The sequence below is a fragment of the Microcaecilia unicolor genome, chromosome 1, assembly GCF_901765095.1.
Source record: "Microcaecilia unicolor chromosome 1, aMicUni1.1, whole genome shotgun sequence".
NCBI lineage: Eukaryota > Metazoa > Chordata > Amphibia > Gymnophiona > Siphonopidae > Microcaecilia > Microcaecilia unicolor.
This window is the reverse complement of record NC_044031.1, coordinates 510,527,921-510,546,287: the sequence shown is the minus strand read 5'-3', so window position 1 is coordinate 510,546,287 and position 18,367 is coordinate 510,527,921. Positions and strand designations below refer to the sequence as shown.

Below are 18,367 nucleotides of genomic sequence, written 5' to 3'. Positions count from 1 at the left end.
CAGTTGCAGTGGAGAGTGAGAGATTAAGGATGTGACAGATGGCAGGGATGATAGTAGGAGAGATAGTGTTAAGTAGATAAGTGGGGATGGGATCAGATGAACAGGTAGTACATTTAGAGGAGGAAATAAGAAGGGCAGTTTCCTCAGTAGAAAATTCAGAGAAGGAAGAAAAAGAAGGAGAGGAAGGGGAGAGTAGGGGGTGTGGACTAAGGGAGAGAGAGGTGGGGAGGGTTTGGATGAAAATTCAAGGTTAATCTTACAGATTTTATCGTGGAACTGCTCGGCTAGGGTCTGAGGAGAAAGAGAAGGGGGAATTGGGGATGGAGGCACTTTGAGAAGAGAGTTCAGTGTGGCGAAGAGAAGTCGAGGTTTAGAGCCAAGGGAATTTGTCAGTTGGGTGAAGTAATCCTGTTTGGCCCGTGAAAGGGCAGACTGGAAGGAGTTAAGCATGAATTTGAAATGAATGAAGTCGGCAAGGGTGCGGGATTTAAGCCAAGAATGTTCAGCAGAGCGGGCACAGGAACGAAAGTAGCGGATTTTAGAGGTCAGCCAAGGTTGAGGTTTGGTACACCTATTAGGACGGGGCATGGGAGAGGGGCAAGAGTGTCCAGAGGAGAGAATAGTGTCATAGGAAGAAATGGCTTCATTGACAGACTTAGGGTGGTGGAAGAGAAAAGGTTAGAGACACAAGAGGACAGAGTAAGGGGGTCAATAACTTGAAGATTCCTAGATATGGGGGTTGAGATTGGGTGGGACTGGGGAGGAGGGTGCTTAAGTGTGAAGGTTAATAGGTGATGGTCAGAGAGGGGGAGAGCTGAGGAACAGAAGCTGGTGGGGAAGCAGTTAGAGGAGAGAATAAGGTTGAGACAGTGACCATTTTGGTGGGTAGGTGCAGAGGAGCACAGCTGAAGATTGAGGACGTTAAGGCAAGGAATTGGGAAGCATAAGAGACAGAGGAATCATCAGCGTGGATGTTAGTCACCTAGGATGATGGAGGGGGATGTAGGTTCAAGAACCTACATGTGGGTACAGTGGGTTTCAGGTGGGTTTTGGAGGGCTCCCATTTACCACCACAAGTGTAATAGGTGGGGGGGGGGGGGGGGGGGGGATGGGCCTGGGTCCGCCTGCCTGAAGTGCACTTCACCCCACTAAAAGCTGCTCCAGGTACCTGCATACTGCTGTGATGGAGCTGGGTATGACATTTGAGGCTGTCATAGAGGCTGGAAAAAATGTTTTTTTAGTTTTTTTTTTTTTTTTTTGGGTGTGAGAGGGTTGGTGACCACTGGGGGAGTAAGGGGAGGTCATCCCTGATTCCCTCCGGTGGTCATCTGGTCAGTTCGGGCACCTTTTTGAGGCTTGGTAGTGAAAAAAAAGGGACCAAGTAAAGTCGACCAAATGCTCATCAGGGACGCCCATCTTTTTTCCATTATCATCCGAAGACGCCCATCTCTAAACCACGCCCCCGTCCCGCTTTTGGTACACTGCTGACATGCCCCCGTGAACTTTGGTTGTTCCCCTGATGGAAAGCAGTCGACGCCCAAAATCGGCTTTCGAATATTTTGATTTGGGCCACCCTGAGAGAAGGACGCCCATCTCCCAATTTGTGTCAGAAGATGGGCATCCTTCTCTTTCGAAAATGCCCCTGATAGAGTAAATGGTCATCATTCTCAATGGTGAAGGATTCTCAAGGGGTCTGTTCAATAGAAATCAAACAAAATAAAACATGGAAAAGAAAATAAGATGATACCTTTTTTATTGGACATAACTTAATATATTTCTTGATTAGCTTTCGAAGGTTGCCCTTCTTCGTCAGATCGGAAATAAGCAAATGTGCTAGCTGCTATATTGGAGAAACAGGCCAGATGCTTAAGACAAGATTCAGTTTACATAGACATCACATGAACAATGCTGGTGCCAGTAGGGTTCCCACACCTGTTGGTCAACATTTTACAGGACCAGGACACTGTACCAGTGACTTCACAGTGAGAATCCTGAAAGGTAACTTTAAAACCATACAAGAACGTAAGACCTTTGAAGTCAGAATGATTGAATATTTTAACACCCAACAGAAAGGACTTAACAAGGATCTGGGGTTCCTAGCCCATTATAAACCATAAAGCTGTATGTCTCTGTTGATCACCCCACCTCTCACCTATCCACACCCATCCTGTTAGAATATCAATGATATGCTTTGATGTCCCCATGCATACCTCCTACCCACCCCCATCCTCCCACCCTGTCAGACTGACATAGTAATGCTTGAATGTTTTCACTTATATACACTGTCAGCTAGCACATTTGCTTATTTCCGATCTGACGAAGAAGGGCAACCTTCGAAAGCTAATCAAGAAATGTATTAAGTTATGTCCAATAAAAAAGGTATCATCTTATTTTCTTTTCCATGTTTTATTTTGTTTGATTTCTATTGATAACCTTATTTCTAGGATAAATAGCATAAAATCTTTACTGTTCTAGGATCGTGCCAGATACTTGTGACTTGGATTGGCTACTGTTGGAAACAGGATACTGGGCTTGATGGACCTTCAGTCTGTCCTAGTATGCCATCGCTATATTTTTTTGTTTTTATACAGTTGTTAGGAAGCGGTAGTCCCACTTTATGCCCATAAGGTATAATGATGAATATACCCCTACATTAGCAGGCGTGCCTCTAAGCAGTGGGAGACCAAAGCTTTATGCAGTTTAGGACAACTCTTGAGGGAGGGAGGGAGGGATACAGGGGTTTCCATACTTGAGGCAGCAGTACCAGTTGGACCTAAGAGTTTTTTGTCCATAATTGCAGGTTAAAGATTCTGTTTGGGAACCAAAGGCCATATAAAAGAGTTGTTAGAGCCAAAGGTTGCATTTGAGCAACTATACACAGTTAACCTCCTCGAAAGCAATGATTTCTAAGATATTTGGCTTGTTGAATATACCTGAGTAAAGGAAAACAAGATTTGGTGGGTGGGAACAGGACTTAGGTGGGGAATTAGAGGAAAAGGAATGGAAAGATTATTATTTTTTTTTAGTACATGCATGGGTATCCATTTCCACCAATATAATTGAAAATGGAGTTAAAGTGTTATATAGATGGCATCTAGTCTCCACTAGCATGCAAAGAAATTGGCTCATGATATTTAAGATGTGTTGGAGACAGTATAATCAGTAGAGGACATTTTTATACATCTGGTGGGAATGTCCTGGGGTAAGGCTGTTTTGGGTATAGGATGGGTCAGTGGTCTTCAGAATTTATGGGGATGAGTATTCTACTGGAGCAGGGGTGGGCAACCTCTGTCATCGAGGGCAACAGTCCAGTCTAGTTTTCTGTATTTCCCCAGTGAATGTGCATGAGATCTGTTTGCATGCACTACTTCCATTGTATGGAAATAGGTTTCATGCATATTCATTGGGAAAATCCTGAAAACCTGACTGGGTTGTGGCTGTTGAGGACTGATGTTGCCCATCCCTTTACTAAAGGTAAGGGCGATTCTTCTCCTTTGTCTCCCAGAGGAGCTCCTGGGGCAGTGAATGGGCTATTTGTTCAATGTATTATGGCAACTCAAATAGAAGTAGCGGTGTCTGGAAAGCAAAATGTTTTACCTCCTATTGAAAACTTTCTGAGGAGAGTGTGGAATGTCTCTGTTTCTTCTTCTTACTAAATATATGTTTTTCTTTCACCTTCTTTTAATTATTGATTTTATTTTGTTAACCACTTTGATTTTATGAAAGGCGGAATATTAAACCAACAATAAACTAAACTATTTCCTTTTTATACTAAAGGCACTGTGACATAACTGTTTACCTCACTTTTAAAAAATGTGGGTTCTGTATATCAATAGAATGCAGAAGCGCTGATACATGAGGGGTATGTGCTGGGTGATGAGCCCGGAGGGCTGGGTATAATATGGTAAAGGGGTTATGGTTCTGTATTTTAGTTGTAAAAGGCTGATCTTTGTGAGCATTGTACTATTGTTTGTTGATATATAGGGTGTAAGCCAATACAATTTTGATTTAAAAATATAGTCTCTAAAATATGTTTGAATTAACATGATTGCATTTAATCCTCTCAGATCAACCTTAGATAATTAAATATACATATAACTCTTCTATTGTACCTTTGTTTTCTTTGGAAATTATGTTTTTTTTCTTCTTATGACACAGGTCAAGAAAAACCTGTAGAACAAGAGACAAATGAAACCAAAAATCCTGAAACTATTAACAGATATGGAAGTTTAAATTCACTTGACTCTACAGCATCATCAGGAATTGGTAGCTACAGCACACAGATGTCTGGTACTGACAATCCAGAGCAATTTGAGGTTCTAAAACAACAGAAAGAAATAATAGAACAAGGGATAGATTTGTAAGTGTTTTTAAAATTCTGAGACGTTGTTTTTCTATAAGTTATCAACATTCAGTATGGGAGGGAGGGAAGGAGAAAGGAGATGGGATTTGATATAGTGCCTTTCCAGGGTTACAATCAAAGCATTTTATATGAAGTAATTTTATGTTAAGTACTAGCGCAACGGAGGGTTAAGTGACTTGCCCAGAGTCACAAGTGCCCCGATGATCAAAAGCAAATGCAGGCTCTAGAGACCATTAGCGCCGTACTAGCATCTGCATTTGCTCCCACCTCATGATCAGAGTTGGCGAGCACATGTAACAGTGAGCGCGCTGTCTCTGAACATAATCCCAGGATGCACCGGGCAGTGTGCCACCATTTTGATGGCAGCTCTCACAGGAGGAGAGAGTGCTGCTACCTCCTGCTTAAAAGTGTGGGGTGGGGGTGAAGAGCTTGTTGTGGTACTAGACCACCAGGGTGATGGGGGCTACAGGGTCCCTCTGGACCACAAGGTATTGCTTGAGGGGGTTGTATCTGGGGGGTGGGCTGGTCCAGCCCCTGTTCGGGCTGGTTTGACAGGTCTGGGCTTTTTTTCTTTCTCTTCTTGACAGCCCAGATCTGTTAAACAACTTCTGTGGGAGGATTGTGCCTTGTGCTCATGCCCATGCACAATCCTCCCACAGAAGAACAGCGTGGGGATTTTGATTCTCCGAGGACAAGCAGGCTGCTTGTTCTCACGACTGGGTGACGTCCGCGTCAGCCCCCACCAACCAGAAGAAGCTTCGCGGGCGGTCCGCATGCAGGGCACGCCCACCGCGCATGCGCGGCCGTCTTCCCGCCCGTGCGCGACCGTTCCCGCCAGTCTTTTCTTTTCCGCGCCTGGAGAGAGTCGTGCCGTCGCCGCTCTCTCTTCGCAGCCCCGGAAAGACCGTCGCGTTTACACGATTTTGTTTAAATTTCGTTTATTTTTTGTTGCCGCGCGCTCTAGTTTCTTTTTCTTTAAAAAAAAAAAAAAAAAAGGAGAGCACGCGCTCCTTTTCCCTCGTTTTCTAGCAGGGCGTCGCGTTGCGGCCTTGTGGCCGCGCGATCGATTTATTTTTTCGAGGTGTGATTTCCGCCACCATCGACGACTTTAACTTCGCCGACGCGATTTTTCCGTCGATGTCCTCGAAGGTCCCGAGTGGATTTAAGAAGTGTGGTCGGTGCGGCCGGCCGATCTCGCAGACCGACACCCACGCTTGGTGCCTCCAGTGCCTCGGGCCGGAGCACAATATCAAGTCGTGTTCCCTGTGTCTCGGTCTCCGGAAACGGACTCAGGTTGCGAGGCAAGTTCTGCGGGACCGTCTTTTTGGAACTTGCGCCAGCCCCTCGACGGCATCGGTATCGACGCCCGGTCCTTCGGTACCGGTATCGATGCCCGAGAAATCGGCATCGATGGCATCGATCCCAGGAGAACAGGTCCCGTCGGCCCGCCGGTCCTCCGGTGAGGGTAGGGGTGAGAGGCCGCGTGGGCAGTCGGCCCCGGTCACTCCCTCAGCCCGTGGCCCTCGGGACCGAACCCTGTCTGACCCGGTTCCTCGGGACCGAGGGGGATCGACCTCCTCCTCCTCCATACCACCTGGCACCGGTGACGGGCATCGCAAGAAGGCTAAGAAGCACCGTCACCGGTCGCCCTCGAATCCGGCTCTCGGTACCGGGGAGGAGTCAACGCCGAAGCGTCCGCGTCGAGAGGACAGGTCCTCCTCGGTGGTGGAGGTACCGACACGTCAGGGTCCCAGCACTTCGGTGCAGTCTCCTGGACCCGAGCAGCTTCCGGCACCGATGCCTCTACCGGCCCCCCCCGTCTTTCCCGGCAGCGGGCCTGGACGAGTGCCTCCGAGCCATCCTTCCGAGGATCCTGGAAGGGCTGATGCGCCAGGCTGTGCCGGCGCCGGGGGTGCTTGCGCCCTCGGCGCCGATGACTGTGGCGCCGGCGAGCTCTAGCCCGGTGCCGAGGACGTCGCCGCCGCTTGCGGCGCCGGTCTCGACCGCCACGCAGGTGGAGTCGACGTCAATGGAGGGAGCTTCGTCCCCGCCGGCGCGGGAGTCCACCGCTCGACGACACCGAGGCCTCGGTGCCTCGACGTCGAGCCGGGCCCGGTTCAGGACTCAGCTACATGAGCTTATGTCCGATACCGAGGATGAGACCTCGTGGGGGGGAAGAGGAGGACCCCAGATATTTCTCCTCAGAGGAGTCTGCGGGTCTTCCCTCGGATCCCACGCCTTCACCAGAGAGGAAGCTCTCGCCTCCTGAGAGTCTCTCTTTTGCCTCTTTTGTACGGGATATGTCTATTTGCATTCTCTTTCCCGTGGTCTCTGTGGATGAGCCGAGGGCTGAGATGCTCGAGGTCCTCGACTATCCATCACCACCTAGAGAGTCCTCCACGGTGCCGTTGCACAATGTCCTCAAAGAGACGCTGCTTCGGAACTGGATGAGACCGCTATCTAATCCCATCATCCCCAAGAAAGCGGAATCCCAGTACAGAATCCACTCTGACCCAGAGTTAATGCGGCCCCAATTGCCCCATGACTCGGCGGTCGTGGATTCTGCTCTCAAGAGGGCACGGAGTTTGAGGGATACCGCCTCGGCGCCCCCGGGGCGGGAGTCTCGCACTCTGGACTCGTTTGGAAGGAAGGCCTACCAATCCTCCATGCTCGTGACGAGCATCCACATGCGGAACAATGTGAAGCAGCTGGCAGACCTGGTCGATAAGCTCCCGCCGGAGCAGTCCAGGCCTTATCAGGAGGTGGTCAGGCAGCTGAAGGCGTGCAGAAAGTTCCTGTCCAGGGGTATCTATGACACCTGTGACGTGGCATCTCGTGCTGCGGCCCAAGGTATAGTGATGCGCAGGCTCTCATGGCTGCGTGCCTCTGACCTGGACAACCGCACCCAGCAGAGACTGGCCGACGTCCCTTGCTGGGGGGATAATATTTTTGGTGAGAAGGTCGAGCAGCTGGTGGACCAACTGCATCAGCGGGAAACCGCCCTCGACAAGCTCTCCCACCGGGCGCCTTCAGCATCCACCTCAGCAGGTGAACGTTTTTCCCGGGCCCGGCAGGCTGTACCCTATTCTTTTGCAAAGCGTAGGTACACCCAGCCGGCCCGAAGGCCTCGTCAGGCACAGGGACAGCCCCAGCGCGCTCGTTCTCGTCAACAGCGTGCGCCTAAGCAGCCCCCTGCGCCTCCACAGCAAAAGCCGGGGACGGGCTTTTGACTGGATCCACGGGAACATAGCCGCCCTCAAAGTGTCTGTACCGGACGATCTGCCGGTCGGAGGGAGGTTAAAATTTTTTCACCAAAGGTGGCCTCTCATAACCTCCAACCAGTGGGTTCTCCAAATAGTGCGGTGCGGATACGCCCTGAATTTGGCCTCCCTGCCACCAAATTGTCCTCCGGGAGCTCAATCTTTCAGCTCCCATCACAAGCAGGTACTTGCAGAGGAACTCTCCGCCCTTCTCAGCGCCAAGGTCGAGCCCGTACCACCCGGGCAGGAAGGGCAGGGATTCTATTCCAGGTACTTCCTTGTGGAAAAGAAAACAGGGGGGATGCGTCCCATCCTAGACCCGAGAGGCCTGAACAAATTCCTGGTCAAAGAAAAGTTCAGGATGCTTTCCTTGGGCACCCTTCTGCCAATGATTCAGAAAAACGATTGGCTATGTTCCCTGGATTTAAAGGACGCATACACTCACATCCCGATACTGCCAGCTCACAGACAGTATCTCAGATTCCGCCTGGGCGCACGGCACTTTCAGTATTGTGTGCTGCCCTTTGGGCTCGCCTCTGCCCCACGAGTGTTTACAAAGTGCCTCGTGGTGGTGGCGGCGTATCTACGCAAGCTGGGAGTGCACGTGTTCCCATATCTCGACGATTGGCTGGTCAAGAACACCTCGGAGGCAGGAGCCCTCCGGTCCATGCAGTGCACTATTCAACTCCTGGAGCTGCTGGGGTTTGTGATAAATTACCCAAAGTCCCATCTCCAGCCAACCCAGTCTCTGGAATTCATAGGAGCTCTGCTGAATACCCAGACGGCTCAGGCCTTCCTTCCCGAAGCGAGGGCCAACAACCTCCTGTCCCTTGCTTCGCGGACCAGAGCGTCTCAGCAGGTCACAGCTCGGCAGATGTTGAGACTTCTGGGTCATATGGCCTCCACAGTTCATGTGACTCCCATGGCTCGTCTTCACATGAGATCTGCTCAATGGACCCTAGCTTCTCAGTGGTTCCAAGCCACCGGGAATCTAGAAGATGTCATCCGCCTCTCCACCAGTTGCCGCACTTCACTGCTCTGGTGGACCATTCGGACCAATTTGACCCTGGGACGTCCATTCCAACTTCCGCAGCCCACGAAAGTGTTGACGACGGATGCATCTCGCCTGGGGTGGGGAGCTCATGTCGATGGGCTCCACACCCAGGGTCTGTGGTCCCTCCAGGAAAAGGATCTGCAGATCAACTTCCTGGAGCTCCGAGCGATCTGGAACGCACTGAAGGCTTTCAGAGATCGGCTGTCCTGCCAAATTATCCAAATTCGGACAGACAATCAGGTTGCAATGTATTACACCAACAAGCAGGGGGGCACCGGATCTCGCCCCCTGTGTCAGGAAGCCGTCGGGATGTGGAGTTGGGCCCGCCGGTTCGGCATGCTTCTCCAAGCCACATACCTGGCAGGCGTAAACAACAGTCTGGCCGACAGACTGAGCAGAGTCTTGCAACCGCACGAGTGGTCGCTTCATTCCAGAGTGGTACGCAAGATCTTCAGAGAGTGGGGCACCCCCTCGGTGGACCTTTTCGCGCCTCAGACCAACCACAAGCTGCCTCTGTTCTGTTCCAGACTACAGGCACACGGCAGGCTAGCGTCGGATGCCTTTCTCCTCCATTGGGGGACCGGCCTCCTGTATGCTTATCCTCCCATACCTTTGGTGGGGAAGACCTTACTGAAGCTCAAGCAAGACCACGGAACCATGATTCTGATAGCGCCCTTTTGGCCCCGTCAGATCTGGTTCCCTCTTCTTCTGGAGTTGTCCTCAGAAGAACCGTGGAGATTGGAGTGTTTTCCGACTCTCTCGCAGAACGACGGAGCGTTGCTGCACCCCAACCTTCAGTCCCTGGCTCTCACGGCCTGGATGTTGAGGGCGTAGACTTCACTGCGTTGGGTCTGTCTGAGGGTGTCTCCCGTGTCTTGCTTGCCTCTAGGAAGGATTCCACTAAAAAGAGTTACTTTTTCAAGTGGAGGAGGTTTGTCGTTTGGTTTGAGAGCAAGGCCCTAGAACCTCGTTCTTGCCCTGCACAGAACCTGCTTGAATACCTTCTGCACTTGTCAGAGTCTGGCCTCAAGACCAACTCAGTAAGGAATCACCTTAGTGCGATTAGTGCTTACCATTATCGTGTGGAAGGTAAAGCCATCTCTGCAGAGCCTTTAGTCGTTCGATTCATGAGAGGCTTGCTTTTGTCAAAGTCCCCTATCAAGCCTCCTACAGTGTCATGGGATCTCAACGTCGTCCTCACCCAGCTGATGAAACCTCCTTTTGAGCCACTGAATACCTGCCATCTGAAGTATTTGACCTGGAAGGTCATTTTCTTGGTGGCAGTTACTTCAGCTCGTAGGGTCAGTGAGCTTCAAGCCCTAGTAGCTCATGCTCCATATACCAAATTTCATCACAACAGAGTAGTGCTCCGCACCCACCCAAAGTTCCTGCCGAAGGTGGTGTCGGCGTTCCATCTTAACCAGTCAATTGTCTTGCCAACATTCTTCCCCAGGCCGCATACCCGCCCTGCTGAACGTCAGTTGCACACATTGGACTGCAAGAGAGCATTGGCCTTCTACTTGGAGCGGACACAGCCCCACAGACAGTCCGCCCAATTGTTTATTTCTTTTGACTCTAACAGGCTAGGGGTCGCTGTCGGGAAACGCACCATCTCCAATTGGCTAGCAGATTGCATTTCCTTCACTTACGCCCAGGCTGGGCTGGCTCTTGAGGGTCATGTCACGGCTCATAGTGTTAGAGCCATGGCAGCGTCAGTGGCCCACTTGAAGTCAGCCACTATTGAAGAGATTTGCAAGGCTGCGACGTGGTCATCTGTCCACACATTCACATCACATTACTGCCTCCAGCAGGATACCCGACGCGACAGTCGGTTCGGGCAGTCGGTGCTGCAGAATCTGTTTGGGGTGTAAATCCAACTCCACCCTCCAGGACCCGCATTTATTCTGATCAGGCTGCACTCTCAGTTAGTTGTTCTTCGTAGGTCAATTTTTGTTGTATCCTCGCCGTTGCGAGGTTCAATTGACCTGGGTTCTTGTTTTGAGTGAGCCTGAGAGCTAGGGATACCCCAGTCGTGAGAACAAGCAGCCTGCTTGTCCTCGGAGAAAGTGAATGATACATACCTGTAGCAGGTGTTCTCCGAGGACAGCAGGCTGATTGTTCTCACCTACCCTCCCTCCTCCCCTTTGGAGTTGCGTTTTCATCTTTTGCTTGTCATTCAACTGGCGGGAACGGTCGCGCACGGGCGGGAAGACGGCCGCGCATGCGCGGTGGGCGTGCCCTGCGTGCGGACCGCCCGCGAAGCTTCTTCCGGTTGGTGGGGGCTGACGCGGACGTCACCCAGTCGTGAGAACAATCAGCCTGCTGTCCTCGGAGAACACCTGCTACAGGTATGTATCATTCACTTTATCGACCCAAAGGTGCTGCAGTGGAAATTGAACTTGGTTCCCATGTTCTCAGGCCACTGCACCAACATTAGGTTGCTACTCCCCTCAAAATACAATAATTCACACTTACATTTCCTATTGTATTCTATAATATGGTTTGACTTTCCAGTAAAAATCTGACTTATCTCTTAAACAAAATTGTCACATGTTGAGTGAAAAGTATTTTGTTTTCAGGAAGAAAAGAAGCTGGGTGACAGGAAAGTAAGTGCGCTCTACTATAGTGTAGTGGTACAGCTTTAAAGCATTTAATTTTTCCCCTTCCCCCCTCAAAAAAATGAAAGAATTACGAGTTTTGGGAAGTATTCCCTAAATAACATGTAAGTAGTAATATCTATCCTTTATAAATTCAGAATTTAACTGAGTATTTTAAAAAGAATTTGTAAGATGCTTCCCCTTTAGCCTCCCCATATCTTATTAACAGATTCATTGGGTCTGTTTACTCCATATTGGTTATAATGTCATAAATCATAACCGGGGAGGATCATGTGATGCACTGATCATAGCAGATGTGTTACTGCATTGCTCTGGGGGCCCTACACCTTATCAACTTAGAATTGGGGCTGCATAAAAGGATTTGTAGTAGCAAATTATATTTCTGAAGTGCTGAAGGCTATGGACAGATATATATCAAATGCTGGTAGTGAGGTGTCTGGAAAAGGAAAAAAAAGGAGATAAAGATGAGGCATTCGGAGGCAAGGGCAAAATGGCAGAGATTGTTCCACTGCCATTGGTGGCCTTCACGGAAGCTCAGCTGACACAGCTTACCTCAGCAGTTGGTTGCGCCTTAGAGCCTCAGTTGTAGCAATTATCTGGACAGATTGCACATTTTGAATCTTTACTGACACACAACATGTTGCAAAGGAGAATTGGAAATAGGGTCTCTGCTCTTGAGGACAGCTCCCTTGCAACTATCCAAGATTGATTGATTGATTGATTGATTGATTGATTGATTGATTTGTGACATTTATAGCCCACATTATCCCAAACAAATTTGAGATCAATGTGGCTTACAGTAAACACTATAGGATTTATTTATTTATGGTTCATTTCTACCCCACATTTTCCCACAATGCAGGCACAATGTGGCTTACATGAATTATAAAAAAAGAAAAGTACAGTACATGAAAGGTATAGAAGAATAAGGATGTAACAATAGCAACAGGATTCAGGACTAAACAGCCGAGTTACTGATGGAGTATGTTTTTTTGAAAAGAGGAACGTTTTCAGCAACTTCTTGAAAAGATGGTGATCAGTTTGCGATTTTAAATACAAAGGTAGAGTATTCCAAATCTTCGGACTGGAGTAGTGGAAAGATGAGGCAAAAAGAAGCTTGTATTTGACACCCCTGCAAGATGGGTAATGTAGTTGAAGATAGGAGCGAGCTGTTTTTGTGGCATTTCTTGGTGGTAGATCAATCAAAGGAATCATATATTTGGGTGCTAATCCGTAAATTATTTTCTCCGAGGACAAGCAGGCTGCTTGTTCTCACTGATGGGTGACGTCCACGGCAGCCCCTCCAATCGGAAACTTCACTAGCAAAGTCCTTTGCTAGCCCTCGCGCGCCCGCGCGCACCGCGCATGCGCGGCCGTCTTCCCGCCCGAAACCGGCTCGAGCCGGCCAGTCTTCTTTTGTCCGCACTCGGTACGGTCGTGTTTTCGCCGTGTCGAGCCCCGGAAAGTCGACCTCGCGCGTCCAATTGTTTGAACGTGTTTTTTTCCTTCGGGAAAGTTTTGTCATAGTCGGGAAGTGCTCCGGAAACCCCCCGCCGGGTTTCGTGTAAATCCTCCCCGTACTTCCAGCTTTTTTGCCCCGGTAAGTTTTCTTTCGTCGTCGGGGTAGGCCTTTTTTCGGCCTCGGTCGAGATTTTTTCTCCCTCTAAATTTGGTGCTTCGAATTTCGCCATTTCGGCTTTTGATTTCGCCGGCGTGATTTTTCCGCCCATGACATCGAAGCCTTCCAGCGGCTTCAAGAAGTGCACCCAGTGCGCCCGGGTTATCTCGCTCACTGATCGACACTCGTCGTGTCTTCAGTGTCTGGGGGCCGAGCACCGCCCTCAGAACTGCAGTCTGTGTTCCCTGCTTCAAAGGCGGACTCAGGTAGCGAGACTAGCCCAGTGGAACGTGTTGTTCTCGGGCTCTTCGTCGGCATCGGCACCGGGATCTTCGAGTGCATCGACGTCGTCAGCGTCCAGACCATCTTCCTCGGCCGCCCCTGCATCGAGTGCATCGAGGCATCGGGCCTCTGCATCGGCGCCGAGACATCGGATAGCTGCATCGACGTCGGTGGTACCAGGACCTCGTCTGCTGATGTCGTCGGACGGTGGTGCATCGGGTGGAGTGCAGGTGAGGGCTGTCCATTCCCCTGCTGGTGGCGGTGAGCCCTCGGGTGGGTCTCCGCCTACCCTGAGGGCTCCTGCGGTACAGCCCCCCCGAGATCGACCTTCTTCAGTCTCGGCCCCGAGGAAGCGACGGGTGGATTCGACGTCCTCCTCGTCGGTGCCGGGGAGCTCCGGTGACATGCTTCGGAAGAAATCGAAGAAGCATCGACACCGGTCTCCTCCCCGTGTCGGCACCGAGAGCTCTGGGTCGCCGAGGGATTCGGCACCCAGCAGGCATCGGCACCGAGAGGACCGCTCACCCTCTGTTCAGGAGGTGTCGATGCGCTCCGCTCTGGACAGCCCGGAACAGCCTCCACGCCCGGAACAGGTACTGACGTCGACGCCTGCATCGACCCCTCAGCCTTTCTCTGCAGCCGCTCTAAACGAGAGCCTCCGGGCCGTTCTCCCAGAGATTCTGGGAGAGCTGTTGCGCCCTACCCCTCCGGTACCGGCGGTGCTTGCGCCACCGGTACCGTCGAGCGTGGCGCCGGCTGGCCCATCGCCCAGGTTGAGGTCCCCGACGTCGGTACCGCGTGCGGTACCGACCGCGGCCACCTCCCAGGAAGGCTCCCCGACTACGTCGGCGGAGGGAGCTTCGCCGATGCGGGCGAGGGAGTCTACCTCTCGACGCCCCCATCGTGGACAGGGTTCCACGGAGTCGAGCAGGGCGAGGTTGCAGACACAGGTCCGTGAACTTGTGTCTGACACCGAGGGTGAGGCCTCGTGGGAGGAAGAGGAAGATCCCAGATATTTCTCTGACGAGGAGTCTGGGGGTCTTCCGTCTGATCCCACTCCCTCTCCTGAGAGACAGCTTTCTCCTCCCGAGAGTCTGTCTTTTGCCTCCTTTGTCCGGGAGATGTCTACGGCCATCCCCTTCCCGGTGGTTGTGGAGGACGAGCCCAGGGCTGAAATGTTTGAGCTCCTGGACTATCCTTCTCCACCTAAGGAAGCGTCCACTGTTCCCTTGCACCATGTCCTGAAGAAGACATTGCTTGCGAACTGGACCAAACCATTAACTAATCCCCACATTCCCAAGAAGATCGAGTCCCAGTACCGGATCCATGGGGACCCAGAGCTGATGCGCACTCAGTTGCCTCATGACTCTGGAGTTGTGGATTTGGCCCTAAAGAAGGCTAAGAGTTCTAGGGAACATGCTTCGGCGCCCCCGGGCAAGGACGCTAGAACCTTAGACTCCTTTGGGAGGAAGGCCTACCATTCCTCTATGCTCGTGTCCAAGATCCAGTCTTACCAGCTCTACACGAGCATACACATGCGGAATAATGTGCGGCAGTTGGCGGGCTTGGTTGATGCTCTTCCCCCTGAGCAAGCCAAGCCTTTTCAGGAGGTGGTCAGGCAGCTGAAGGCGTGCAGAAAATTCCTGGCCAGAGGAGTTTATGACACTTTTGATGTTGCGTCCAGGGCCGCTGCTCAAGGTGTGGTGATGCGCAGGCTCTCATGGCTGCGTGCCGCCGACCTGGAGAATAGAGTCCAGCAGCGGATTACGGACTTGCCTTGCCGTGCGGATAACATTTTTGGCGAAAAAGTCGAGCAGGTGGTAGAGTCTCTCCACCAGCGGGACACCGCATTCGACAAGTTCGCCCGCCGGCAGCCTTCAGCTTCTACCTCTACAGGTAGACGATTTTTCGGGGGAAGGAAGACTGTTCCCTATACTTCTGGCAAGCGTAGGTACAATCCTCCTTCCCGACAGCCTGCGGCCCAGGCTAAGCCCCAGCGCGCTCGCTCTCGTCAGCAGCGTGCGAATCAGCAAGGCCCCGCGGCTCCCCAGCAAAAGCAAGGGGCGAGCTTTTGACTGGCTCCAGCAGAGCATAGCCGACACCCAAGTGTCAGTGCCGGGCGACCTGCCTGTCGGAGGGAGGTTGAAAGCTTTTCACCAAAGGTGGCCTCTCATAACCTCCGATCAGTGGGTTCTCCAAATAGTCCGGCAAGGATACTCCCTCAATTTGGCCTCTCAACCTCCAAATTGTCCACCGGGAGCTCAGTCCTACAGCTTCCAGCACAAGCAGGTACTTGCAGAGGAACTCTCCGCCCTTCTCAGCGCCAATGCGGTCGAGCCCGTGCCATCCGGGCAAGAAGGGCTGGGGTTCTATTCCAGGTACTTCCTTGTGGAAAAGAAAACAGGGGGGATGCGTCCCATCCTAGACCTAAGGGCCCTGAACAAATATCTCGTAAAAGAAAAGTTCAGGATGCTTTCCCTGGGCACCCTTCTCCCCATGATTCAGCAAAACGATTGGCTATGCTCTCTGGACTTGAAGGATGCCTACACACACATCCCGATACTGCCAGCTCACAGACAGTATCTGCGATTTCAGCTGGGCGCACGCCACTTCCAGTACTGTGTGCTACCCTTTGGGCTCGCCTCTGCGCCCAGGGTGTTCACAAAGTGCCTAGCTGTGGTAGCAGCGGCGCTTCGCAGGCTGGGGGTGCACGTGTTCCCATATCTCGACGATTGGCTGGTGAAGAACACATCCGAGGCAGGAGCCCTGCAGTCCATGCAGATGACTATTCGCCTCCTGGAGCTACTGGGGTTTGTGATAAATTACCCAAAGTCCCATCTTCTCCCAGTGCAGAAACTCGAATTCATCGGAGCCCTGCTGGATTCTCGGACGGCTCGCGCCTATCTCCCAGAGGCGAGGGCCAACAACTTGTTGTCCCTCGTCTCGCGGGTACGAGCGTCCCAGCAGATCACAGCTCGGCAGATGTTGAGATTGCTGGGCCACATGGCCTCCACAGTTCATGTGACTCCCATGGCCCGCCTTCACATGAGATCTGCTCAATGGACCCTAGCCTCCCAGTGGTATCAGGCCGCCGGGGGTCTAGAGGACGTGATCCACCTGTCCACGAGTTTTCTCGAATCCCTGTATTGGTGGACGATTTGCTCCAATTTGACTCTGGGACGTCCCTTCCAAATTCCTCAGCCTCAAAAAGTGCTGACCACGGATGCGTCTCTCCTGGGATGGGGAGCTCATGTCGATGGGCTTCACACCCAAGGAAGGTGGTCCCTCCAAGAAAGCGATCTACAGATCAATCTTCTGGAGTTGCGAGCGATCTGGAACGCTCTGAAGGCTTTCAGAGATCGGCTGTCCCACCAAATTATCCAAATTCAGACAGACAATCAGGTTGCCATGTACTATGTCAACAAGCAGGGGGGCACCGGATCTCGCCCCCTGTGTCAGGAAGCCGTCAGCATGTGGCTCTGGGCTCGCCGTCAAGGCATGGTGCTCCAAGCCACATATCTGGCAGGCGTAAACAACAGTCTGGCCGACAGGTTGAGCAGGATTATGCAACCTCACGAGTGGTCGCTCAATTCCCGTGTGGTGCGACAGATCTTCCAGGCGTGGGGCACCCCCCTGGTAGATCTCTTCGCATCTCAAGTGAACCACAAGGTCCCTCAGTTCTGTTCCAGGCTTCAGGCCCACGGCAGACTGGCGTCGGATGCCTTCCTCCTGGATTGGGGGGAAGGTCTGCTGTATGCTTATCCTCCCATTCCTCTGGTGGGGAAGACTTTGTTGAAACTCAAGCAAGACCGAGGCACCATGATTCTGATTGCTCCCTTTTGGCCGCGTCAGATCTGGTTCCCTCTTCTTCTGGAGTTATCCTCCGAAGAACCGTGGAGATTGGAGTGTTTTCCGACCCTCATCACGCAGGACGAAGGGGCTCTTCTGCATCCCAACCTCCAGTCCCTGGCTCTCACGGCCTGGATGTTGAGGGCGTAGACTTTGCCTCTTTGGGTCTGCCAGAGGGTGTCTCCCGCATCTTGCTTGCTTCCAGGAAAGACTCCACTAAGAGAAGTTACTTCTTTCATTGGAGGAGGTTTGCCGTCTGGTGTGACAGCAAGGCCCTAGATCCTCGCTCTTGTCCTACACAGACCCTGCTTGAATACCTTCTCCACTTGTCTGAGTCTGGTCTGAAGACCAACTCCGTAAGGGTTCACCTTAGTGCAATCAGTGCATACCATTACCAAGTGGAAGGTAAGCCGATCTCAGGACAGCCTTTAGTTGTTCGCTTCATGAGAGGTTTGCTTTTGTCAAAGCCCCCTGTCAAGCCTCCTACAGTGTCATGGGATCTCAATGTCGTTCTCACCCAGCTGATGAAACCTCCTTTCGAGCCACTGAATTCCTGCCATCCGAAGTACTTGACCTGGAAGGTCATTTTCTTGGTGGCAGTTACCTCGGCTCGTAGAGTCAGTGAGCTTCAGGCCCTGGTAGCCCAGGCCCCTTACACCAAATTTCATCACAACAGAGTAGTCCTCCGCACTCACCCTAAGTTTCTGCCAAAGGTTGTGTCGGAGTTCCATCTGAACCAGTCAATTGTCTTGCCAACATTCTTTCCCCGTCCTCATTCCTGCCCTGCTGAACGTCAGCTGCACACATTGGACTGCAAGAGAGCATTGGCCTTCTATCTGGAGCGGACACAGCCCCACAGACAGTCCGCCCAATTGTTTGTTTCTTTGATCCCAACAAGAGGGGAGTGGCTGTAGGGAAACGCACCATATCCAATTGGCTAGCAGATTGCATTTCCTTCACTTACGCCCAGGCTGGGCTGGCTCTTGAGGGTCATGTCACGGCTCATAATGTTAGAGCCATGGCAGCGTCGGTAGCCCACTTGAAGTCAGCCACCATGGAGGAAATTTGCAAAGCTGCGACGTGGTCATCTGTCCACACATTCACATCTCATTACTGCCTGCAGCAGGATACCCGACGCGACAGTCGGTTCGGGCAGTCAGTTCTTCAGAACCTGTTTGGGCTTTAGGATCCAACTCCACCCCCCGAGGGCCCTGTTTGTTCTGTTCCAGGCTACACTCTCAGTTAGTTGGTAAATTTTTTAGGTCAATCTCAGTTATGTCCTCGCCGTTGCGAGGCCCAATTGACCAATGTTGTTGTTTTGAG

At 51.8% G+C, this 18,367-nt stretch overlaps 1 protein-coding gene across 2 annotated transcripts in view; it reads left to right on the top strand.

Annotated features, from left to right (window-relative positions):
- Positions 1-18,367, top strand: part of ARFGEF1 (ADP ribosylation factor guanine nucleotide exchange factor 1) — a 456,734-nt gene that overhangs the window by 143,597 nt on the left and 294,770 nt on the right. For both annotated transcript variants that reach the window (XM_030215298.1, XM_030215307.1), the window contains exon 14: positions 4,159-4,360. In XM_030215298.1, coding sequence (XP_030071158.1) covers positions 4,159-4,360 — 202 coding nt within the window. The remainder of the gene's footprint in view (positions 1-4,158; positions 4,361-18,367) is intronic.